The 27,005-nt window shown below is 44.6% G+C and overlaps 1 protein-coding gene across 5 annotated transcripts in view; it reads right to left on the bottom strand.

Moving 5' to 3' along the window:
* Positions 1 to 27,005, bottom strand: part of LOC146785213 (E3 ubiquitin-protein ligase RNF144B-like) — a 230,776-nt gene that overhangs the window by 75,808 nt on the left and 127,963 nt on the right. For all 5 annotated transcript variants that reach the window (XM_085634125.1, XM_085634126.1, XM_085634127.1 and 2 more), the window contains one exon: positions 22,832 to 22,926. In XM_085634125.1, the coding sequence (XP_085490251.1) occupies positions 22,832 to 22,926 (95 nt within the window). The remainder of the gene's footprint in view (positions 1 to 22,831; positions 22,927 to 27,005) is intronic.

The raw sequence follows: 27,005 nt of genomic DNA, 5'->3' as shown, positions 1-27,005 counted from the left end.
CCCCAAGGATGTTCTTGGGGGCCAACTACCCCTATTGTTACCTCCAGTAAGTCCCATACAGTGGGAGTGCTAAGACGTCTGCGGAGGCCATGACCCCCTTTTTTCCACCACTCTGCAAACGAGCCTCCTGGCAGACTACGGGATGGGGGATGAAGTCCACTTTACTCCTGAGGGACTTTGGGGGCCAAGAAGCCCTTCTGGTACCTCCTGTAAATCCTACTCAGCGGAATTCCTGAGTACTGGTTGGAGGCCTAGCATCCTTTCTCCATCACTCTGCAAACGTGACTACTAGTTAAAGAAGTGTTTGCAATGTAATAGGTTTCACATTTGCGAGAGTTTGAGCTATTGGCGTTGTAAATGTAAAAGTTTTTTCCTCATATTTTTTGGAGTGGAGTGGATGTACGTTGTGTGTAGTGGAATTATGTGGTATGTTGTGCAGTGAAATTATGTGGATAGTTTAATTTTTTTGTTTTGTTTATTAGTCAATTAAAACCATAAACAAAATCACACGGTTAAAAGTACATAAGGAATAAAAAGGTAAATAGATGAAAAGCAAGAATGTCATACAACTAATACAACCTCAACTTTTCACGCTACATACCCTTTGCTTTCTTAACTTTCCTTCCTATAGATTTTAATCGGGATACCAAACACTAATCTATGTTAGATAAAAAGTGACTAAACAGGAATCGTTCATTAACTTGATATCTAAAAAAGCAAGCCTTCCGCACAGATAACTTAAAAAAGCCTCTTAAGTAATTTAATACATATAATTAAAAATGCCTATAAGCGGAACTAAGAGAAATATAAATGAGGGGCCAGGTGGACTGTGAGACCCACTATTAAGAACAATTTTGCAAGAATTCACATAATTAAAAATACAAAAATAGGTAAAATAGTTACCTGAGTCTAACGGGATAGAGAACTGCTAGTTTCAGACCCTAGCAGCCCAACCTTCACAATTACTGGGAGTGCTCGGTTAAGATTAAAAATTTCCAAGTTATTACAATTTAAAGTTACATTCAGAAACCGCCTCCAGATTACATATCACATATCCTATTAACTGATCATTTTCTTAAAACAGATCAATAAATGAGTCAATCTAATGTTCAGCATGATGTTGATTGGGTCCATGGACTCCACCAGTGCATGCCTGCACGATCTAATACCCCGTTTCAGGAACTCTCGCCTTAATAAGGCTCTTCGTTGAACCATCAAAGCAGGACAAACACAGACAATGTGAAGCAGAGATTAGGGCCCCAGGCGGCATAGACAGCAGGACTTGTCTTCACTTTGACCGGACATCCTCCATTTTGGCATGAGGTCTAGCGTGGGTATTTCTCCGAATATTAGGGCCAAAAACGAGTGTTTAATCTTGCGGTGGTAAGGAGCAGCTCGTAAGGCTGATTCTCTTAAAGTGGAATACGAATTCAACACCAGCCACCCGTGGCGACATTTTGACAGGGTTTCTTTGTCTGCCAACCAACTTTGCAGTTTTGTAGATTTATTTACAAGCTTCTTAAAGATTTTCCCCGAGATATTAGAATTCCAATGGTCACCCAGTTCAAGCATCGTAATACTGTTTTCTAAAAATGACTTGTAAGCACGGTTGTCCCTTTGCAAGTTAATTTCAATCCAGACTAGATTTGCCAGAGTGTTATACGCTGCTGCTCGCAAGTTATAACAAAGCTTTACAAACGCAGCCGGCCTAGCGAGTGTCTGTTTTGTGTGCAGAAATTCTAGCCGGATTTGCACCGGAGAAGCAGACTTGTGGAGCCTAATGATTTGTTTATAGGCTCTTATCATCAGTTTTTCTAACAAAAAAGCATCATCGCCCATCATAATCTCCATCCCATATGCAAGGGTTGGCAACAATTTAGCTTTCAAAACTGATCCCATGGGCTTTAGATCGTGACCTTTAATAGATCTGGCCAGTGACATGAAGCCATAATTTAGAGCCTTCTTCTGGGAAACAAAGGTGGAATTAGCATCAATTTTCACTCCTAGGTATACAGAGTTTGACCTCCTCAATTTTGTTTCCATTAATAGACCTTTTTTGATGTACCTTAAAGGTACGATTGCACACCATCACACTTGTTTTTGAAAAATGTATTTCCAGGCCATTCTTTTCGGTGTAAGCTCTCAGAGTGTTGATCAGCCTGTGGAGTCCTATTTGCGTGTTGCAGAACGACACCAGGTCATCTGCATAGAGGATGTGTGACAATTGTTTACCTCCAACAGACGGCATGTGGGTCAACTGTTCGTCAAGCTCAGTGGAAAGATCTGCCAAAAATAAATTAAAAAGGAAGGGGGCTAGGACACAGCCCTGTTTTACGCCTAAGGATGTTTGAACCTTCCTTGATACGCAAGAGCCATCTCCGATTTTAATTTTGACCCAGGTTATGTGGATAGAAAGTATGTGGTATTTAGTATATAGGAATTATGTAGAGTGTGATTATGTGTTATGGAGAGCAATTATGTGGCATGGTTGCCTGTCTTGTGGAGTGGTAACCTCAGGTTTAGTCTTCCTCGTTTCCATAGAAGCTCAACTATGAAATCAGTGAGACAAAAAAAGAAGGACTCACTGAGGAGCACCTGTGGACCTAGTCGGAGTTATGAGCAGGACCACTGGAATTATGCGACTGTTTGGCTGCACCGGCTTTCGCACGATTATACATTTTCTTCATTAAGCCACATCATTCATCATCTGCTTCCTAATCTGCAGATTTGAACAAAAAAAGCCTGTTTCTAGCTCAAACGTTACCAAAAATGAAGCGACAAGTGTTACAGCGTGGGGGAAAGCCCTTTGCAAACCTAGAATGGTCACCTGTTACTTATTGCTAAATGTGGGTGTTAAATTGGTACTAATGGCGTGCAAACCATTCTTGATTCCTTCTGTGCCTGTCTTTCTGCATTTCTGTTGCTTCTTTCTGCACATTTCTTTTTCTGCACTTCTCTTGTCTCTTTCTGAAAATCTCTTCTACTTTCTGCACCTCTCGTCCCTCTTTCTACATGTTTGTTGCCTCTTTCTGCACCTCATATGCTTCTTTCTGTACACCTCTTGCCTCTTTCTGCACCCTTCTTCCCTCTTTCTGCACCTCTCTTGCCTCTTTCAGTACCTCTGTTGCTTCTTTTTCTTCCTTATTTCTGCACCCCTTGTGCCTCTTTTAGCACCTCTGTTGCTTCTTTCTGCACTCCTCTTCCTTCTTTCAGCTCCTCTCGTGCCTCCTTCTGCATCTCTGTTGGTTCTTTCTTCATTGCTCTTGCTTCTTTGTGCACCTCTCCTACCTCATTCTGCACCCCTCTTGCCTCTTTTTGCACCTCTGTTGGTTCTTTCTACACTGCTCTTGCTTCTTTCTACACCTCACTTGCCTCTTTTTGCACTTCTCTTGCTTTTCTAAACCGCCGTTGCTTCTTTCAGCAATTCTCTTGCCTCTTTCTGCACTTCTCTTGCTCGTTTCTGTACCTCTCTTGCGTCTTTCTGCACCTCTGTTGCCTCTTTCTGCACTTCACTTGCTTCTTTCCGCACCTCTCTTACCTCTTTCGACACCTCTGTTGCTTCTTTCTGCACCCCTCCTGCCTCTTTCTGCACCCCTCTTCCCTATTTGTGCAACGCTCTTGCCTCTTTCTACACCTCTCTTCCCTCTTTCTGCACCACTCTTGCACCTCTGTTCCTTATTTCGGTACTTCTATTGCCTCTTTCTGCACCCCTCTTGCTTCTTTCAGCACATCTGTTGCTTTTTCTGAAGATCACTTGCCTCTTTCTGCACCTCACTTGCGTCTTTCAGCACCTCTATTGCTTTTTTCTGCAGATCTTTTGCCCGTTTCTGCATCCCTCTTTTCTCTTTCTGCACCCCTCTTGCCTCTTTCTGCACCCCTATTCCCTGTTTCTGCACCTTCCCTGCCTGTTTCTGCACATCTCTTGCCTCTTTCTTTACCTCGGTTACCTCTTTCTGCACTTTTCTTGTTTTTTCTGTACCCTTCGTTCCCCTTTCAGTACCTCTTTCAGTACCTCTATTGCTTCTTTCTGCATTTCTCTTCCTTCTTCCTGCACCCCTCGTGCCTCTTTCAGCACCTCTGTTGCTTCTTTCTGCACTCCTCTTCCTTCTTTCTGCACCTCTTGTGCCTCCTTCTGCATCTCTGTTGCCTCTTTCAGCACCACTGTTAGTTCTTTCTGCATTGCTCTTGCTTCTTTCTGCATCTCACTTGCCTCTTTCTGCACTTCTCTTACTTCTTTCTACACCTCTGTTGCTTCTTTCAGCAATTCTCTTGCCTCTTTCTGCACATCTCTGCCTTCTTTTTGCATCCCTTCTGCCTCTTTCTGTACCTCTATTGCCTCTGTGCACCTCGCCTACCTCTTTGTGCACCCCTCTTGCCTCTTTTTGCACCTCTGTTGGTTCTTTCTGCACTGCTCTTGCTTCTTTCTACACCTCACTTGCCTCTTTTTGCACTTCTGTTGCTTTTCTAAACCACTGTTGCTTCTTTCAGCAATTCTCTTGCCTCTTTCAGCACTTCTGTTGCCTCTTTCTGCACCTCTTTTGCTTCTTTCTGCACCCCTCCTGCCTCTTTCTGCACTCATCTTCCCTATTTGTGCAACTCTCTTGACTCTTTCTACACCTCTCTTCCCTTTTTCTGCACCACTCTTGCCTCTTTCTGTACCTCTGTTGCTTCTTTCTGCACTTCCCTTGCCTCTGTCTGTACCCTTTATGCCTCTTTCAGCACCTCTCTTGCTTCTTTCTGCACTTCTCTTCCTTCTTTCAGCACCCCTCCTGCCTCCTTTTACACCTCTGTTGCTTCTTTCTGCACTTCCCTTAGTTCTTTCTGCACTGCCCTTGCCTCTTTCTGCATCCCTCTTGCCTCTATGCGCACCTCTTTTGCTTTTTTGGCACTTCTCTCTCTTTTTTCAGCACCCCTCTTGCCTCTTTTTGCACCTCTGTTGGATCTTTCTGGGCTGCTCTTACTTCTTTCTGCACCTCACTTGCCTCTTTCTGCACCCCTGTTCCCTGTTTCTGTACCTTTCCTGCCTGTTTATGCTCCTCTCTTGCCTCTTTCCGCACCTGAGTTAGATGTAGTTTTAATCCCCCTACCCTATTACGTACTAGGGCTTACAGGGGAGGTCATGCCAATCACAGGGATACCCCAACCCATAGTGTACCCTAGTGTATGTAGGTGTTTTCACTGTACTCCAAGTGTCTTTCAGCATAGCACTGGCTCCGGGACTGGTTAGGCAGAGTCAGTTACTACCAGTACCAGTCAGTAAAATGTGGGGGGCACAGTATGACTTTGAAACAAGGCTTCTTTCTACACCTCTGTTGTTTCTTTTGCATTTCTCTTACTTCTCTCTGCACTTTTCTTCGTCTTTCTGGACTTCTGTTGCCTCTTTCTGCATTTCTCTTGCTTCTCTCTGCCCCTTCCTTCCTCTTTCTTCACATGTCCTACCTCTGTAGGTATAGTTAGAAACTAGCATTTAAAAAACCTTAGTAATTCCCTGAAAAAACTATAGGTTTCAGGGACGTTATAGTTAGAAATTATCATTTAAAAAATGTTTGAAATTCACTGAAAAAAACATAGGTTTCAGGGACATTATAGTTAGAAATTATCATTTAAAAACGTTTGAAATTCACTGGAAAAAACAAAGGTTTCAGGGACGTTAAAGTTAGAAACTAACATTTAAAAAACCATAGAAATTCACTGAAAAAACCATAGGTTTCAGTGACGCTATAGTTACTTGGACATTTCACTTGTACGAAACCAGAGAAAATCGGCCGTTATAGTTAGTTGAGCTAACTATAACTTGCGCACCCGCAATGCACTGCTGATGATGTCACATATTGCATCATTCATGACATGGTCAGTGACATCACTGATGACATCACTGATGACATCTCAAATGACATCACTGATGACATCATCTAGTGACTGTGTTTCTGTAAAGTTTAAATATGTTTTATATATATATAAAGGCCAAGGTGTATTGAAGAATGAGTGGGTGTATGAGTGTCTGAATAGATGATTTAATAGGTGCGTGACTGACTGTATAAGCGAGTGATTAAACGTGTCTTACTGAATGCATGTGTTAGTGACTAATCTGTGTGAATGTCTGTATCAGTCTGTCAGTTGGTGTGTAAGCGGCTGCATGGATTGGTGAGTAGCTATATGAGTGTCTATATGGGTTATTGATTGGTTGACTGAGTATCTGTATGGGCTATAATCTGTGACCAAGACCTGCTGGTCAAAACGCATAGGTGAAGGAGCTGATGGCTTGTGAATACAGCAATTGGAAAAACAAACCCCAGGAGAGTGCTGAGTTATTGAAATTTGATGGTGTATTTCATTTCGAGGCAAGGTCCAGCCTCGCCGCAGGTACCAGCTGTGAGAAAGCGCGCCCTTCGTTTGGGACATCTTTGTTGAGGCATATATATATATATATATATATTCCAATTGAAAGTGCTCCCACATGAAGGCGCCACACACGACGTGAAGATATCCTTCTTTATTCAGCAGACTACAAGGTACGAAGCATTGCTCTTACAGCGTACATTTCACCAAATTTGCGCCACATGCATTGCTGGCACTGCAGCGCTTGATCACTGGCTTTGGCGAATGGAAGAATGGACGGAAGCAGTGACGCTGCACTCACAGTGTATTTGTAGATCTCACCCCAATGGGATAGTGCATTCTGGTCTTAAGAGTCCCATCACACTGTTCTTGTAATGAATGCCTCCATTCACTTTCACAGTTTCTTCATGTGGAGCACGTTCAATTGGAATATTTAGCGCCCAGCTCTGGCCGCGAAGGCACCCCGCTGCCGAAGGGGCAGGTCCCCAGCGCCGGTGATCGAAGGGGCGAGGATGGAGCGACGTGTTCCGATTTGGCAGACCAGAGATATGCGAGGTACTGAGCTATTGAGTTTGCAGTGAACCCACTGTGGTTTTTAAGAAACTGTGAAAGTGAATGGAGGCATTCATTACAAGAACAGTGTGATGGAACTCTTAAGACCAGAATGCACTAGCCTATTGGGGCGGGATCTACAAATACGCTGCCCGTGCGGCGTCACTGCTTGTTTCCATTCTTCCAGTCGCCAAAGCCAGCGATCAAGGGCTGGAGTGCCCGCATATGACGCAAATTTGGTGAACTGTACACTGTAAGAGCAATGCTTCGTACCCTGCAGTCCGCTGAATAAAGAAGGATATCTTCACGTCTTGTGTGGCGCCTTCATGTGGGAGCACGTTCAATTGGAATATTTAGCAGCCGGCTCTGGCCACGAAGGCACCCCAGCCCTTGATCACTGGCTTTGGCGAATGAAAGAATGGAAGGAAGCAGTGACGCAGCACTCACAGTGTATTTGTAGATATCACCCCAATGGGCTAGAGCATTCTGGTCTTAAGAGTCCCATCACACTGTTCTTGTAATGAATACCTCCATTCACTTTCACAGTTTCTTCATGTGGAGCACGTTCAATTGGAATATTTAGCGGCCAGCTCTGGCTGCGAAGGCACCCCGCTGCCGAAGGGGCAGGTCCTCAGCGCCGGTTATCGAAGGGGCGCAGATGGAGCGGCGTGTTCCGATTTGGCAGACCAGAGACATGCAAGGTACTGAACTATTGAGTTTGCAGTGAACCCACTGTGGTTTTTAAGAAACTGTGAAAGTGAATGGAGGCATTCATTACAAGAACAGTGTAATGGGACTCTTAAGACCAGAATGCACTAGTCCATTGTGGTGGGATCTACAAATACGCTGCGAGTGCAGCATCACTGCTTACTTCCATTCTTACAGTCGCCAAAGCCAGTAATCAAGGGCTGGAGTGCCTGCAACGTGTATAGCGCAAATGTGGTGAAATGCACGCTGTAAGAGCAATGCTTCATCCCATGCAGTCTGCTGAATAAAGAAGGATATCTTCACGTTGTGTGTGGTGCCTTCATGTGGGAGCACGTTCAATTGGAATATATATATATATATATATATATATATATATATATATATATATATATATATATATATATGCCTCAACAAAGATGTCCCAAACGAAGGGTGTGCTTTCTGCACAGCTGGTACCTGCGGCGAGGCTGGACCTTGCCTCGAAATGAAATACACCATTGGAATATATATATACCCACACATAAATAAATAAATATATATATTTATGTATGTGTGTGTATATATACACACACACACACACACACACACACACATACATACATTTTTTTACAATTCATTAATTAAAGTACTAGACAAATAAAAAAAGATATTTATAAAAACAATTTATAAACATTTAAAAACAAAGAAAATATAAACAAATGCTATGAAATTAAAATAATAAGCAAATAATTAATAATAAATGTATTTAACCAATAATATTAGGAAATGTATTGGAGTCTGGGAATAATAGATATACTATTCCCACTCCAGTTCATGCAACAGTAGAGAGCGTGTAGGACTTCGGCGGGGTTAAATATACTATTCCCACTCCAAGCAGCGTAACAATAGGGAAAGTGTTGGTCTGCTGAGGGATTAAATTTACTATTCCCAGTCCAGTCTGTGCTGCAGTAGGGAAAGCGTGGAATTTCGGAGGGGTAAGATTTACTATTCCCTTTCCAATCTGTGCAAAAGTACGGAAAGCTTTGGGCTTCAGAGGAGTTACATTTACTATTCCCACTCCAGTCTGTGCAACAGTATGGAAAGCATTGGACTATGGAAGGGTTACAATTACGAGTTCCACTCCGGTCTGCACAACAGTAGGGAAAGCGTTGGACTTCGGAGGGGTAACATTTACTATTACCACTCCAGTCTAAGTAACAGTAGTAAACTACTTCATTTCAAACACATTACATATCTGAATAACCCTATTGATTTAGAAAAAATATAAAACTCTTAATATAAACATTATTAACATAAAATACATATAAATTAACATGAATAAAAAACAATTAACCATATTACAAAATGAATTAACTTTGTAATATTTAATCAATTTAAAAATAATTGTTTTTTTATTATTAATTAACTTGCCACCTTATACCCCTACAATTCTAGCAATCCACAGCTAAAAATAAAACTAAATAAGGAATATGCTACTTACCAGTATGCATCTGTTCTTGGCATGTAGAGCTGCAGAGCCACACACTTAAGATAAGATCGCCATCTGGTGTTGGGCTCGGATGATTGCAGGTTGTTGTTGTCTTCATAAGAAGCCTTTTGGTTACGAGATAGGTGACTCCTCCTCTGGACAACAGTGCGCATGGGCATCCACTCCATCCTCAGATTGTTTTTCGCCATGATGGGAAATGATGGAGTGTATAAGAAGAAAGAGAAAGGATGTCCATGTGAAGTGTCTAATTAAGACAATGCTGGAACAGATACAGGTCCCGGGGAGGCGGGTGGGCGTGTGTGGCTCTGCAGCTCTACATGCCAAGAACAGATGCATACTGGTAAGTAGTATATTCCGTTTGAGTCATATGAGCTGTAGATCACACACTTAGGATAGACTATATAGCAGTGTCTCCCCTAGCGGTGGTCACCTGTATCCGTTGCAGCAGTTTGGAATAGAGTTTTTAGGACAGCTTGGCCTACTGAAGCTTGTTGTTTGGATTGCACATCAACACAGTAATGTTTAGTGAAGGTGTGTGTGGTAGACCATGTGGCTGCTTTGCAAATATTTTCTAAGGGAATGTTCCCTAAGAATGCCATGGAAGCCCCTATTTTACGCGTGGAGTGCGCCCTGGGGGGAACTGTAAGAGTGTGTTTAGCTTTTTGGTAACATATTTGGATACATTTAGCTATCCACCTGGCTATACCTGATTTGGAAATGGGGTTGCCTTTATGTGGTGGAGTGAAAGCAACAAACAGCTGTTTGGTTTTGCGAAAAGGTTTGGTTCTGTCGATGTAATAAAGCAAGGCTCTTTTAACATCTAAGGTATGAAGGGCTCTCTCAGCTACTGAGTCTGGATTAGGGAAGAAGACTGGTAGCTCGACTGATTGAATAAGATGGAAAGGGGAAATGACTTTAGGTAGGAATTTTGGGTTTGTCCTAAGAACCACTTTGTTACGATGTAGTTGTAGGAATGGTTCTTCAAGAGTTAAGGCTTGTATTTCACTTACCCTTCGGAGGGATGTGATTGCGATAAGGAAAGCCACTTTCCATGTTAGGAACTGCAGTTCGCATTTATGCATAGGTTCAAATGGAGGACCCATGAGCCTTGTTAGAACAATATTTAGATTCCACACTGGGGAAGGTGGTAATCTTGGAGGAATAATCCTTTTGAGACCTTCCATAAAGGCTTTGATGGCTGGTACCTTAAATAGGGACAGGTGTTGTCTATTTTGTAAGTAGGCTGCTAAGGCTGCTAGGTGTAGACGTATGGAGGAATACGCTAAATTGCATCTTTGCAAGTGTAGTAAATAGCAAATAATGTTTTGGATGGAAGCATCCAGTGGATGTATATCATTGTTAGTGCAGTAAATGGCAAATCTTTTCCATTTTGCAGCATAACACGCCCTAGTAGTAGGTCTTCTAGCTTCTTTTATGATATTCATACAGTCTGGTGGGAGGTTGAGGTAACCGAACTCTAAGACTTCAGGAGCCAGATTGCCAAGTTCAGTTGCTGTGGATCTGGGTGTCTGATTTCTCCATGGTTCTGGGTTAATAGGGCCGGGGAAAGGCGCAATTTATGATGTGGAACTAGCGATAGTTCCAGAAGTGTCGTGAACCAGGGTTGACGTGCCCAAGTGGGAGCTACTAGGATCAGTTTTAGAGACTGTTGTTTGAGCTTGCGTACCACAAATGGAATGAGTGGGAGAGGCGGAAAAGCGTACGCAAATCTGCCTGACCAGTTCATCCATATTGCATTGCCCTTCGACTGTGGGTGTGGAAACCTGGCGGCGAAGGTTGGGCATTTTGCGTTTTCGTGTGTGGCGAACAGGTCTATGTCTGGTTGGCCCCATTTTTGGAAGAAAGGGAATAGGACTTTGGGGTGTAATTCCCATTCGTGGATTTGCTGTGTCTGACGACTTAGGAGATCGGCAACCTGGTTGTGAACCCCTGGAAGGTGTTCCGCTAGCAGGTAGATGTTTTGGGGAATTGCCCATCTCCAGATGTTCTGTGCGAGTTGGGACAGTTGGAGAGAATGTGTCCCCCCCTGCTTTTGTATGTAATACATTGTCGTCATGTTGTCTGTGCGGATGAGGACAGTTTTGTTTTTTAGATGTACTTGAAAGGATTTCAGTGCTAGGAACACCGCTAGAAGTTCTAGGTGATTGATATGGAGCAGTTTTTGTTGAGTGGTCCATCTGCCCTGAGTGGTGTGTTGAAGGAGGTGGGCTCCCCACCCTGTGAGAGATGCGTCGGTGGTCAGCACTACTTGTGGAAGAGGCTCTAAGAACGGTCGCCCTTTGGACAGGTTGATGGTGTTCCACCATTTCAGTGAATGAAGTGAGCGACTGTCCACCAACACCAGATCGGTAAGTTGTCCGTGAGCCTGGTTCCACTGTTGTGCTAGACACTCTTGCAAGGGACGCATTTGAAGTCGTGTGTGGGGTACGATAGAGATGCATGACGCCATCATGCCTAACAGTTGCATAAACACTCTTGCTGGAAGAGAGTGTTGAGTTTGAAATTTTAAGATGAGGTTTTGTATGTTGGCTATCCTGGCTGTGCTGGGATAAGCTATGGCCTTCAACGTATTTATGGTGGCTCCCGGATATTGATGTATGTGGGAGGGTTGCAGTTGAGATTTGGGAAGTTGATGGTAAATCCCAAGTCGTGTAGGGTTTGAATAGTGCGGTGAGTGTGGAGAACGCATTTGTCAAGAGTATTGGCTTTTATGAGCCAATCGTCGAGATATGGGAAGACATGGATTTGTTGTCTCCTGAGGTGCGCTGCCACTACTGCTAAGCATTTGGTGAATACCCTGGGTGCAGTTGTTACTCTGAATGGGAGGACTGTAAACTGATAGTGCTGTCCGTCTACCACAAATCTTAGATACTTCCTGTGTGCGGGATGCATGGGGATGTGAAAATATGCGTCCTTGAGGTCCAATGTGGCAAGGAAGTCGCCTTGTTGAAGTAGTGGGAGGACTTGTTGGAGAGTGATCATATGGAAGTGATCTGAGTGTATGTACTGGTTTAGTAGTCTGAGGTCGAGTATGGGTCTTAAAGTCTCGTCCTTTTTGGGAATTAGGAAGTATAGAGAATATACTCCTGTACCCTGATGTTGGAGTGGAACTGGTTCTATTGCGTGTTTTTGAAGCAAGGACCGAATTTCCTGTTTGAGGAGTGTAAGATGGTGTGGTGACATTGGACGGTGTTTGGGTGGTATGTGTGGGGGGTGGTTGTGAGTTCGAGGCAGTAACCAAACTGGATAATTTGTCTTACCCACTTGTCTGTTGTGATGGAATTCCAGACAGGTAGGAACTGTTGGAGTCTTCCCCCGACAGGAGTGGAATGGTCTGGGGGGAGTGGGGGCAAGTCACTGTTTAGTGGCTGGAGAGGTGCGGGTGTTGGTACTGCCCCGTCCTCGGCCCTTGGTATTGTTTCCCCTATATCCTCCTCTAAAATATCCTCTGTTAGGGGATGTTTGTGCGGAGGTTTTGAAAGTGGAAGAGGTGTCTGTTCCCACATCCTTCCTGCAAAGAAGCGCTGTTCCTGTGTTGTTGCTGTCTGGCCACTTCGCCACGCCTAGCGGCCCCCGCTTCGCGGGTGCCGCTCGTAGGCTTAGACTCTCTCTGGGGAACATCCTTTCTGCCTCCCTTCACGTGCTTTGAGCACCAACGCGCCCCTTGCAAGCTGTCATCTGGTCAACAGGGGTAGAGGCGGGACTGCGAGGACCAGCATTCCTAGCGGCGTGGATCGGCCGCAGCTGGTCCTCTTCCCGCCCCCTCCTCCTCCTCTTTTAAATCTGTGTGGAGTGAGTGAGCCTTGGGACCCTTCCTGCAAAGAAGCGCTGTTCCTGTGTTGTTGCTGTCTGGCCACTTCGCCACGCCTCGCGGCCCCCGCTTCGCGGGTGCCGCTCGTAGGCTTAGACTCTCTCTGGGGAACATCCTTTCTGCCTCCCTTCACGTGCTTTGAGCACCAACGCGCCCCTTGCAAGCTGTCATCTGGTCAACAGGGGTAGAGGCGGGACTGCGAGGACCAGCATTCCTAGCGGCGTGGATCGGCCGCAGCTGGTCCTCTTCCCGCCCCTTCCTCTTGTTTTTCCTTCATAGCTTGTGTGGACAACGCGCACGCGGGACGCGCGCGGGGCAACGGCCGGGGCGAAGACCGGGCTAAGAGCGGGCCGTTTGAGGCCGTTCGAGGACGGCAGAGGACGGCCCTGGCCCACCCCCCTTATTGCTCCTAACCTGCTTGTTATTGTATCATCGTGCTGAGACAGGTTAGCTTAAACTGAAGCTCCCTAGTTAGTAAGTCGAGTGACGACCCTGATCTCATCGTAAGCACCATGAGTACTAGGATGACACGTAGCAAAGCCTCCAAAGGTGGTTTACAAATCTGTGGCCCTATGGACGACTTCATCACCCGCACAAATATAGCCATCGATGAAGAAATATCTAAACTTCAAACCCGGGTATCCCTAGAATTGGTAGCTGCACGTAGGCTGTCCGAGGTAATTGCCCTCTCGAAAAAATCATCCCTAGGACATATAGCCTCTGCTGTCACTCCAGCACGCCCTGCCCGCCCAAATAGTATTACCACCCAGGTTGATTTACACCAGCCCCCGATTACCTCCACCCTCACTCCGCCCTTAGAACAATCACGCATTACAGAAGAGCTAAGTTTCGCTGCACCTTCTCACGCCCAGACCCCCACCCTTAATCCCCTTTCCCAAGTATTCCCAACTACTTCCCGTGTTAGTGGTGCACAACCCAAAAGAAAACGTCAATTACGCTCAGCCTACTCTCGTAAAAAGGCAAAGGTCGCAGTTTCCCACCAGCTCACAATGACCAACACTCAGGCACGTAATGCTTTACCTGAGGGTTCCTCGAGCACACAGTCAGTATGCCAAAGTATGGGAGAGGGTCCAGCCAACACCACCCCAGTAGACGAGGGGGCGCAGGTACAAGACCAGGGAAGGAATGATAAGGAATTTATAGATCAAGTCTGGGAAACATTAAAAAAACTTCTCTCACCACTCGACTTAAGATTGTCTAGGATAGAAAACAATCTACTCGAGATGGAGAAGAGCATTATTGCTCTGGCCACTCTTGGCCTGAGAAGTCTCGAAAACCAGGGCGTGTCCTTATCTGACCCACTTTTGCCAGCCCCTGTTTTGCAAGCTGAGCAGCACCCCCCACCAGTACCTGTTGCTGTAAGGCCTGTTCCTAAGCCGAGGACTGTGGCTGTGGATCAAGTTTCCATAACCGCTAAACCTCAGGCTACCAAACCGCAGATTCCCACACGGAACTCTAAGCCTGGAAAAGTAAATCCAAACCTGGTAGCATCCGCCAGACCCCAGCCTGCCGAAACCCAGGGTCCTCGTCCAAAAGAAAATTTTAGAGGAGGCTATATAGACCTTCCACCAGAGGCCAATGACTATGTGGTCGTGTTGACAGGCGTGATTGGTACTGACCAACACGAAAACCACTGGTCATTGAAAAATAAAACTATGCACTGGCTTAACGTCAACAGACCGATTCCCAATGGCAAAAGAAGCCGAGTAATGATGGTCCGTAGAATACCCTGGGTGGGCCCAACCAAGAAATCTAAGCAAGGGGACTGTGTAGTTGTAACTTTTGAAGACCCACATACGGCGCACCATATCTGTTCCTGGCCAACTAGTGAAGATTCTTTAGTCATACCAAGGCCGCTATCCTATTTTTACCCCCCACGCCAATTGCATATCCAAGCGGATAACTGGTCCTTGGTGCAGCACCACCCATGGAACACCCATCCCATGAGGCAAAAGAATACTCTTTTACACTGGAATGGCCTTTCAACCTACAATAGATTTGGAGGCCTGGAGGAGGTCGATTGACTTTCTATGTTCCCAGCATGCCCACAACTAGAAAAAGCATTGTCTCCACATGTTATAGACATAATTGGAAATCCAACCAACGGCCCTCCAACTAGCCAAGCCGGGCTTCTGACTCTCTTGCCCCGGGCCATGGAACCGATCAAAATGGCCATTTTAGATTGCAAAAGAGTGGAAACGAGGCCAGACAGCCCCTGTTCGATCCCCCCTCCTCCAGTACAATCAAATCCAATGGAGATCGACCTGCCTGATAGAGCTGCCTCCCCAGGCGATTCTTCACTGAGGGTCTTAAGCTGGAATGTGGCTGGCCTTGCACGTAACTTTGATAACCCGGAATGGAACACCTTCCTGGCACCCTATGACATTTGCTTGCTACAGGAAACATGGTGCCAGGAACCTAGACATAGAGTGGGGTTTTCGACCTTCTATGTTCCGGCTGTATGTCACCAAGGTTCCAAAGGACGCCCATCCGGTGGTCTTCTCATCTGGATCAACATAGCACTAGACCTCAGTGTTTCTCAAAGGACCACCGAAACACCTGACCTTCAATGGCTAACAGTGCACTACAAAGGGGGAAGGAAACTAGAACTATTTAATCTCTACTTAAGGGGCAATAGGAACGGAGGATCTCTAAACTCTTTAGGCTTAAGTAACTACCTGTCTGCCTGTGACACCGACTCTCTCGTCCTGCTGGCAGGCGATTTTAATTGCTGCTTTGAGCCTTTAGCCAAAGAAGATATTCTGGATACCAACGAGGAGGATAACAGGAGGGGCATCCCTATTTTGAACCTCGAACCGATCCCTAAATGGACACAAAAGGCGATCGATATAAATGCTCTTTGCATGGAGCATAACTTGAGAGCAACGAATGGGCGTTCTAAATCAGATCCCATGGGTGCCCATACATACAATAGGACGGGCCACTCATCCAGAATTGACTTTGTTATGCTCAACTATAACCTCTGGCCATATCATCAAGACATGGAGGTTATAGAGACCTGTGACAGCGACCACAACCCTCTCGCTTTAACCATTTCTGTCCCCTGGCAAACTGGGTCTCAAGAAACCACTAATCAGTTATGGAAAGCTTCACATGAGATTCTTCCCTCAAACTGTGGCAGACGTCTTAAATGGGCAAGAGTCTCAGTGGATGAGGCTAGGATGTCACAAGCTGAAACCATCTTACTAGAGGCTGAATCTAGGCTTGATAGCACGAATAGCGATAGCAAGATGTTTTTATCGTTATTTACGGAGACTGTAACGGCACTAAGTGGGCTGTTCATCATTCCCAAACCCAGCTCCAGAACTGCTTCAAAGGGGGCCCTGAGAACAAGTGAAAAGTGGTTCACAGCCAAGTGTCGACTTGCTAAGGGTGATCTTGTTGCTGCAGTAAAAGGAAAAGACCAAGCTACCATCAGGTCTGCAAGGAAACTTTATAGGAAAACTGTGACTGAGGCCAAGCGGACATATGATTTCAACTTTTGGCGTGACCTAACGGAGGCGAGCACAAGGAAAGATGCTAAGGGGTTCTGGGACTTGCTAAGATCAAGAGACAAGCCCATTGATCAACAACTGACTTGTAATATCCCTGGTGTTGCCTGGTTTGCCCACTTTTCGAAATTGTATTCGGCTCAGACAGGGCCTCCGCAACCAGACCCGCTCCCAAGGCTCAGTTCCACAGATCTCCCACCAAATGAAGTCCTATTTACCACCTTGGAAGTAGAGAAGGCAATCAGTTGTATTGTTTCTAACAAAGCGGCAGGACCTGATGGGATCCCGGGCGACTTGATAAAAAATAATCCCCCCTTTTGGAGCAGATTAATTGCTGCTCTTCTTAATGAGGTTATGTTGGGGGGTTCTTTCCCTGACTCTTGGAGGGGCGCTGAAGTAGTCCCCATTTTCAAGAAGGGTAGCAGGGAAGACCCAGCCAATTACCGCCCCATCAGTTTGCTGGATTCGACGCAAAAGGTAGCGGGGAAAGTGGTATTGGGCAGGATTCTGGAGTGGGTGGATGAAAATCAGATATTGTCTGATTTCCAAGCGGGTTTTAGATCAGGGACAGGCACCGTCGAGCAGACATTCCGCCTTTTAATGCTCTATTGGAAGGTAGTGGTGCTAGGAGGGGGCAGCTTATACTTAGTCTTCATAGACTTAAAAACAGCCTTCGACCTGGTTCCAAGAGCATTATTGTGGAAGGTCCTTGACGAGTTAGGTCTACCTCCCTATTTGTTGGCCTTGCTGATAAAATTCCATGAAAACAACTTTGCCCAAATCAGATGGGGTGCCCAGGGAGAAAAAACCCCGTGTATTCCAGTAGACAGGGGCGTCCGCCAGGGGTGTGTGCTTGCCCCCACTCTGTTTTCGCTTTACGTCAATGGAGTGGTGGAGCACCTTCTTCAACATCCTGCAGATGCACCATCCCTGGCTGGAAGGAAAATCCCGACGCTCCTGTTTGCGGACGACACCCTCCTGATTTCGAAATCACCTGCAGGCATACAGTCACTACTTTCCAGCTTCAAGGCCTTCTGTGACACCAAGGGACTGGCCATAAATATTGGCAAGACCAAATTTCTTGTCCTCAACCCCCCTAAGAAATCTGTTAAACCCCCCACTCTAGACTCTGTCACATTAGAACGGGTCAAAGAATTTGACTATCTAGGCATACGTCTTTGTGATAGTATGAGCTGGAAGGCCCATCACCAAAAAGTGTTTCTAACCCATAAGAGGGTTGTTGGTGCTTTACATAAAGAGCAGCGTGCTTCCTCCATAAAACCTATTGGGGCACTTCTTGATATTTATAGGGGTAGGGTTGTGAGTGCAGCACTGTATGGCGCAGAACTTTGGGGTACCCAGAGAGTGGATACTTTGGCCCACCTAGAAAATAAATTTCACAAAGATCTGATGAGGCTACCCCAGAGCACCCCCACAATCCCCCTCTTGCTGGATGCAGGTACTCGTCCAATCTGCGAGCAAGCTAAATTACGCCCCTTACTACTATGGTCTAGAATTTGGAACGTCCCCGAACTCCACAGCTATGCAGACGCCCTAAAAGATGTACTGTCCTTACCTGGCTGGCATAAGATCGCCTGGCTCAGAGAGGTCAAGAGGGCATTATACAAGCTCGGTCTGGGAGCTGCGTGGGAAAATAAAACAGCACCTCCTAAACAAGAACTGAAGAAGGCTTATTGGTCTTGGGTGGATAACGAGAGACTTGGTAAATCAAATCACCCAAGATCTGTTGCCAACTTCTTGATGGTTAAAGATATCCCCTCCAGAGAACCATATTTGGACTTGATTCACAGTTCACATGATAAGGCATTATATTTTAAATTCAGGGTTGGGGTCTTACCTTTATGTCAGTTTACCTCTACCTGGAAACCACCACTGCAAACTGTACCCTATTGCCCATTCTGCGAGCTAAAAATCGAATCTGTCGCACACTTTCTATTTGAGTGTCGAGTCTATATGGCCCCTAGACGGAGGTGGTTGAAGCCTCTCTGTAGGAGCCTGGGAACTCGCTCACATCTGGAAGCTATAAGAATACTGCTCGCAGATACAAGACCCTTTTTTGCCATTTGTTTGGCTAAATTCCTAGGCTGGGCTTGGCGCATAAGATCTGCTAAACAACTGACGATACAGTAAAGTGTCCCTTTTTCATTTTTCATAAATTTTAAGATTATCTCGTGTAAATATGAAATATTTTTAATGGTAATACGAATTGTAAATTGCTTTGTTTCGACCATTGTTTTTATGCTGTCATGTTTTGCTTTTATGATATGTTTCTATATCGAAATAAAGCTTTACTACTACTACCACATTTTTGGAGACTCCCCTGTAAAAGGAGCGTCGAAAGGAGCCTCGGGTTGTGGAGACTGTAATGCTCCCATTGATTTAACAGTCTCGTTATCTTTCTTCATCTTCTCTAGTGCAGTGTCTACTGCGGGTCCAAATAGTTGCTCTTGATTGAATGGTTGAGCAAGAATGGTTGTTTGTACTTCCGGCTTAAAGCCTGAAATACGTAGCCATGCGAGGCGTCTAAGTAGTATGCTTGTGTTGACCGCCCTAGAGGCAGTGTCCACTGCGTCTAGTGCACATTTGATTGATGCATTAGATATGAGTTTTCCCTCTTGGATGAGGTCATTGGCCTGGGATTTGTACTGATCTGGCAGGTGTTGTAAAAGATCTTCTAGCTGATCATAATGAGCCCTATCATATCGGGCTAATAGGGCTTGTGTGTTGGCAATACGCCAATGGTTAGCAGCTTGTGCTGCAACCCTTTTGCCCGAGGCCTCTAAGAGCTTGGACTCTTTGTCTGGGGGCGGTGTGTCTCCTGTTGTTTGGGAGTTAGCCCGCTTTCTTGCGTTTGAAACGACCAAAGAGTCTAGAGGGAGCTGTGCCTTAATGTACGCGGGATCCTGTGGGGCCGATCTATATTTTTTTTCAATTCGGGGGTTAAGAACCCTAGCTCTAACAGGGTCTTTAAAAACCTCAGTGGCATGTTTTATGACTCCCTTAATCATGGGCAAGATCTGAACTGATTTTTGCGCCTGCTCAAATGTGTCGAGAAGAAAGTCCTCTTCAGGTGTATCTGAGTGCATGGTGACGCCATGGAACAGTGTCGCCCTGTTTATCAGCTGTCCAAACCCTAGGTGGTCATCAGGAGGGGAGGGTTTGGAGGGGTATGTAGTGGGATCAGGAATATCAGGTAAAGGGTAAGCCCAGTCATCTAAGGGTGCCATATCCGGGAGTGTGAAAGGATCATTAGGATCATTAAGGTCATCCGAGTCTCCCCCTCCCCCTAAATCATCATCATCATCCTGTGGAGGTAGTAGAGGAGAAGGAGGTGGGGTCAGAGGGGGTGGGATGAGAGGTGATATAGGAGAGGAAGGATGAATGGGTGAGGTGGCAAAGTCCTTCTTCTTTGTGGGAGCTGGAGGAGGTGTTGTGTCCAACTTCCTTTTCTTGTATGGCACAGCGGTGACATGTCCGGTTTTTGGATTGATATAAATCCTTTTTTGCGTGGGATCCGGGCGAAAAAGTTCTTCATTGTCCGAAAGTGGCTTTGGTGCCGACTTTTTCGGTTCCGATCTATGTTTTGGGTGATCGGTAGAGTCTTTGTGGACTTTTTTCGGTACCGAGGATGGTTTCAGTGCCGAAGAACTTTTCGGTGCCGGCGAAGATTTCGGTGCCGAAGAACGTTTCGGTGCCGGTGGAGACTTCGGTGCCGAAGAACGTTTTGGTGCCGGTGGAGATTTCGGCCTCGATGTTCTCGGAGCCTGCTTCGGTGCCGAGACGTGTTGAGTCTTCGGTGCTGAAGGTATTGTGGGCACAATAACATGTGGTTTGCTCGAGCCCGAGCCACCTGCAGGCTTATATTTCTTCGGAGCCGGGCCCGAGGGCGGGGCTTCTGAAGACGATTTTCGGTCGAGACTGGGGCCAGCTGGCGGAGTCTTGACCAATGTCTTTTTTGGGGGGGTTGGGGCAGGGGCACTGCTACTCACTCGTTGCCCCGGAGTGATGAGGTCATCAGATTCGTCCGCTTCGGATACGATTTGGAGGTCTTCGGAATCGTCTTCCGGGACATCCTGGGCAAAGATGTCCTCTGGTTCTGGAGCTGGTCTGGCCATGATATGGCCTTGAGCTCTTCGGTCCCGGATGGTTTTCTTGGAACGGAAGGCGGCGCAGGCTGGATAGTTGGATTCGTTATGTTCCGGCGAGAGGCACAGGTTGCAGACCTCGTGGTGGTCACTGTGGGGGAACTTTGCTCCACATTGGGGGCATTTTTTAAAAGGTGTCCTTTCCAAGAGCCGTATCCGGAACCGGTCCGATTTCGACGTCGAGTTGTAAAGGTTGTTGGTTTCGAAAGCTGGATTTTCAGAAGTTTTCAGCCGGAGTGAAAAGTTCATCCGAACCCAATGGCGAAAAAAACAATCTGAGGATGGAGTGGATGCCCATGCGCACTGTTGTCCAGAGGAGGAGTCACCTATCTCGTGACCAAAAGGCTTCTTCCGAAGACAACAACAACCTGCAATCATCCGAGCCCAACACCAGATGGCGATCTTATCCTAAGTGTGTGATCTGCAGCTCATATGCCTCGAACATAGGTATATCCCCCTACAAACCCAACAAACCTCTACAACACTACAAATTACTATTAGCAATTAAATTAAAAATTCAAAATCACTTAAAATTACCAACTATATTTTTAAAAAGTTCATAACAATTAAACAAACCATATTAAACCATAAAATTAATATATAAACTAAAACACATCAAAATAATTTTTATAACTATATTCTTTACAACTATATTGTTGAAAATGATAATATCCATAACAATATTCTTAACAATGATATTACTTACGTGAAAAAGCGATATTCTTGACAACAAGATTTCAGCATCACAATATTTTTGTATCACAAAATATTTTTCCCGATATGTCTCACAATATTTACAACTCAATCTTTTGTCCAAATACCTTTCCGGTAAAAAACCTTGCTAGACATGGTGCAGAGACCTTTGCACTATGTTGTAAAGGTGTGAGGGTGGTGCTAGGCAGCCTGATTGTGCGCCACTGCTAGAGGGAGAGCAGGACATTATCACACCATACTCGATATGGTGCTTTCCTTCTCTCTCCCTCTCATACAATGCTGTGCAGCAATTTTGGGTGCGGCCCTACTATGCGTGACATCTTTGCAAATCTGGGACAAAGTATTTAAATGAAAGGCTATTACACGGTGGATATGTTTCTGCTCAGCACAGCATTGAAGGGTACAATATAGCATTATTTTTTTCATAAAGCAGTGCACACACTATGATGCAAGCCTGCTCTGGATGGAAGAGCTTTACATCCTGAGAAACATGGCACCTTGAGAGGAGAGTGCTGGATGCTGTAGCCGTCCACGGCAGTTGAAGGGATCTCACACTATGAGGAAGATTTACTTGCACTTTATTCTATGTTTGCATCACAAAAGTGACTAAATCAGCACAATATGTAGAATTGCGATTTACTTTCCTGTGCAAAACACGTTTTTGGACAGGAAGGAAGTTTTAAAGTAGCGTAAAGTAGTTCAATACATTACCATGCTCGACTTTGCATCCAAGGGGTGTGCATGGTTGACACATGGGTGTTCCCATACAACCACCCATAGGTTTTGATGCCTATCTATAAAAAATGTCAGAAAGTGCTTTCCTATAAGCATAGTGCCTTTTCAAGACGGGCATTCAAAATGAGAAATATTTTCATCTCTCCTAACTTTACCAACATTGCATGTGTTCTGTACTGCACAGCCCACATCCAATGAGGGGAAAGTTTTAAACAATGTCCAAGCATTGTACCAGAAAGGGTACCTTTCCAGTACAAAACCTATGACATCACGCACACACTCTTGCACTGTGGTGCAAAGGAGTGTGCATGGCTCAAGCCGGGCTGGAAGAGCGTCTGTAGAGTGGATAGAAGCCACGCCATATCTTAGAAGATTTTGCACTGTTCTGGTTGCTCCTTTTTGTTATGCGAAAGGTTAGTCAATCCCCCCCTATGTTTATAGCTCTCATATATTCTGGTGGGTAAAAAAAAGCATTAAAGGTGCTGGAGCAAACAAAGAGTTGAAGCCACCCCAATCTTGCTTCCCAAGTTCAGAACAACCTACTACCCTAAGCCCAGTTATTGAATACCCACAAACACATAGATTCTCCTAACACCACTGGTGGGTGGAACCGAAGATACTCAACTGTCAAGCACTAAATTAAACTCACCTGTAGTTCAGCAGACTTTAGCATTTACAATATAATGGATTTCCACGTATCCATGTGAGACAACATCTTCCCTTGGAGAAACTCAACCACTGACACCATACTTATCTGCCATACCTGATCCACTAGACTGCGGCACCATCCAGTTAAAGAAGAAGGGTCCACAGCATGTCCACAAGACATTTCCACACGGAGGACATCTTCATCGTCACCTGATTAAAATAGTGAGGTTTTTAGAATTGAGGATCTTTCTTGTCACAGTGATACACAGAATGTGAGAAGGGCATAGACAGTAAGTCCACATGGAACATATGGATATTGAGCTGAAAATGTAAACACTCATGTGAGAACCACCAGAAGTGAAGCATATTAGATAGTATTGTGCGAGAACTGTGGCACTTCAGTAATACACTTGTTACCTACCAGCAATTCTAATTGTCGGACTGTTCTACCTAATTCTAGTACTTAGTATTTACAAGGTGTTTTTACTATCAGTCAGACATCATATGACCATGGATACGAAAAGCCCTATGCCCTTCTCCTCTAGCACAAGGCTACTTCCCATCCCGGAGGGAGCCATAAGGAGACACAGATTGACTGCTTGTCCTGGGATCAGAAAGCAAACATAGGATCAAGTTCAAAAGCCTTCAGAAGGGTTGTAACAATAACATATGTCTTGTGATTCGCGGATTATTGTGGAAACCAGAGAAGGTTATCACCTTGTATTTTCTTTTAAGACCACAGTTTTATCCGATGTGTGCATTTAATCATAAATAGGCATTAGAGGGGGTTCCCAAACTTCACAAGTATATAAATGTAATAATACTTTATTTTGAGATTTTCATGACTAAGGCGGCAGTTCTTCTATCTTTTTACAAAGTTCCTCTTTGTCCTTTAAGGTGTCATTTTGTCCAATCTTAGCTTAACCAATTCACTACTTAAAAAATATATTCATACGATTATACTCTGGGGGGGGGGTGTTTAAAATGTGACAACTGTCCCAAAAGAGACCATCCCTCGATGAGCATTTCTTGTAGTCCAGCCACATCAACTTCCAGCCTAATTGTGACCACCTTAAACTTCTTAACCTCAAACAGTCCAGGATTTGAAATCACCAAAAACAGTACAAAAGTTTAAATCCAGATTTTCCATCTATCAGTTGAACTTCTCCTGTCATTTGCCAAACTGACAACAATTCATACAGGTTTGGAAGACTGCTTTCTGGCTGTATATCGCCATCCAGTAGACTGGAAGTAAAGCTCATTGTCAATAACAGGTTGTACTCTAAGAACAGGTGCCTTTTACAGGTCAAACACTAGAGTGTGGAAGTCCCCATGTAGAAAGTATAGAGTGGGCTGTGTTGTACTTTGTTAGATTTCTGGAATTTTGATTATGTGATGTCACTTGTTGCATTTCAACGTGTGCTTGAGTTCTGTGCCTACAATTTTTTAGACATTTGGTTACTGAGACATAGTCCTCTGAGAATAGGGTGTTTCGAGTTGGGGCATTTAGTTAGGTCCCACGAGATTTGATGTAGCTGTTTGTATATGAAGAAGCGTTCCATCTGTGCTAGTTGCTGGGGTCGGTGGGAACAGAGTGATGTGATTATGCTCCTAACGGAGCGTGTTTGTGTGACAGTTTAGCAAATAACTGGACTAACAACAGTCAAGATTTGGGGGTGTTTTATCAGAATCACACAGGCTATGTTTCTGCATGAGGGTGGGTGCAATCCCAGACTGCAGTCAATCTTTTGGGGCACTTTAGGACCTCTAGCAAAGGCTGGAGGAGAGGGAGTACATACCAGCAGCATGAGCCCTGTTCTGCTCTCAGTGAGACAGCATGGACATCTCCAGCTTCCCTTTGGACAAAGGTCTGCTATCTCCCCCAAGAAGAGGGCTATGTGCATGAATCCTTAGTAATATGAAGATTCTCAGAGTCTAATGAATTCCCTCATTTACAATGACTAAGCCTCCATGCAAATGAGGGAAAACAAGCCTTTGAATGAGTACCAAACTGCCAAAAGAGAAGTGCATCCCTTCTTGAGGGGCTTGTTGACAATTCTGCAATTATGTGAGTGCAACATGCAGGGCAAATAATCTGTTGGACCATTTGCACCAGACCATGAATATGATAACATAGCTCTGTTCCTCATGACTAATGTGTTCTTCTAGAAACTCCTATTGTAAGTTTTTTTTAATGCCCCAGTCTTTTTCATGTGGGGTCAACTGTGTCAGGAGTCCAGTTGCAGTCCTATGTGATCAGCGTCCTTGGTGTACATGTCTGTATGAATTGGTACCTTATAAGTTTTGTCTCCTCTGTTTCAGACATCCACCTCCTCAAACTATACATCATCACCCAGACCCGGTTGTTAAGCATCTACCTGACACTCAACTCAACAAAGACATAATTCCTGTTATTTGTCAGGAACAACAAACAAGAAGCAGCACAAAACTGCATTATTGACATGAACCTTGATGGCTTTGAATCCCAACCTTCACTGAATGCCAAGTCAGTTGGATACCAAGCCCACCATCAATAAACAAATTGCTAAAAAACACAAAGATGCTCAGGTAGCAGCTCTCTCATCTAAATAAAATGAAACCATTTCTTCTAGAAAGCGAACTCAAGGCTGTTCACGCGCTCATACTCTTGCATCAGGTTGATTGGTATGCCCTACACCGTGGCCATCCAGATTGCACACTGGCACCCCTTGAGGGCTTCCTACATGCCACAGCACAACTCATCCAGGCCCTTAGGAAATACAATCACATCATCCCCACACCATCTTCAAAATCAGTTCCATCATTTACAAAGCCATCATGACTAGCACCCACGCTTACCTCGCAGACAAGCTCACCATCCCTACACATCTGCAGTGAGGACACCATCAGATTGCAGACTAAGAAGTGTAAAAAAAGAAAAACAAGGCAGCATACCTTTTGCATCTATAACCCAAGGATCTGCAACAATATCCCTGTAGCCATAAATAGTATTGCCTTAGAGCAATAAAGATTTCAATTCTGGATGTGCACTGCCCCTCTCCTGTAACATTAACCTGGGCCATTAGTTCTATCTCATGAAAATGACTACAGAAATACCGTGCTACAGAAACATAATAGCAAAAACATCAATCACCAAAATATCAAGGATGTAAGTGTATATTAATATGTAAACATTTACTGTTTTTCACTCTACTGCTTCAGATAATGAAGATATACATTGCAAAGGTACATATATGTGGCGATGAGAAACAATAACCCATACCTTACCATATTTATTTATCATGTTAATACTTTGGTTGTAAATATTTTTGCTACAATATTTGTGAAGCAAAATTTTGCTGGTATAATACCTCCCACCTTACCAGGTGATACACTTTCGGGATAGAGAGTCCACCAGCTTCAATCTCCAATTCGTTCAAGTTTTCACCAAAGAATCTGGCAGTGCACTTCATCGGAAAAGAGTATCTTTTAGTGTACTTCATCCCATCAAGATCCCACCAAAGAATCTGACAGTGTACTTATCCTACCTAAGAGTCTGGTGGTGTTCTTCATCCAACCAAAGTATCTGGTGGCCGGCCAGGCACTTTAGCCCTCGAAAGTATCTGGCTGTGCATTTTATCAAAGGAAGCCAAGATCTTCTGAAAGCAAAAACAGTTTGTTGCCTAAGGGCAACATCATACAGTGCAAATCAAAGGTTTAAGTTTTCCTGTTCATGGATGGATACAGGCTTTATTTCCAGGTTAGAAGTTATGTCAAATCAGCTGAACACTCAAGGTATCTAAGGAAAACCTTAAAAAGGATTTCCCAGGAGAAAATAATTAGGTCTTTTTTGTTTTAATCAGGGCTTGATAAATTATTGATTCCTTGTTTCCGAAACTTCACCAGGTTGAGCCACATAATCAAAAAGAGGTAGGGGTAAATAGCCAATCACTGAGAGTTGCAATTATCTATTATGCTTGAAATACATTCCAACCCTTGATTTGAAGGAACATTTCTTTGTGAGGTTTCCTTTTGAGCCAGAAAATCTTCCAGGAATCTAGTCCAAATCATTTTAGGCAAATATATTTCCACATTGCTATCAAATATACGAAAAAAGATCTTTTACAGACAAGAGGAACTTATGTGAAACATCAGACCTGTTACAGGAGTATGGGCGGCTGCATGTAAAAGCACGAGATATATAGGGATCACAGTGCAACATATGTACAGGCCATAAGGAGCTCATAAACATATGTACATATTATACAGTGGTTGCAGCTGTTACTAACAACTTTCAAATTACAGATACG

This window comes from Triturus cristatus, chromosome 11, assembly GCF_964204655.1.
Source record: "Triturus cristatus chromosome 11, aTriCri1.1, whole genome shotgun sequence".
NCBI classification, from domain to species: domain Eukaryota; kingdom Metazoa; phylum Chordata; class Amphibia; order Caudata; family Salamandridae; genus Triturus; species Triturus cristatus.
This window is presented reverse-complemented; position numbering and strand designations above follow the sequence as displayed.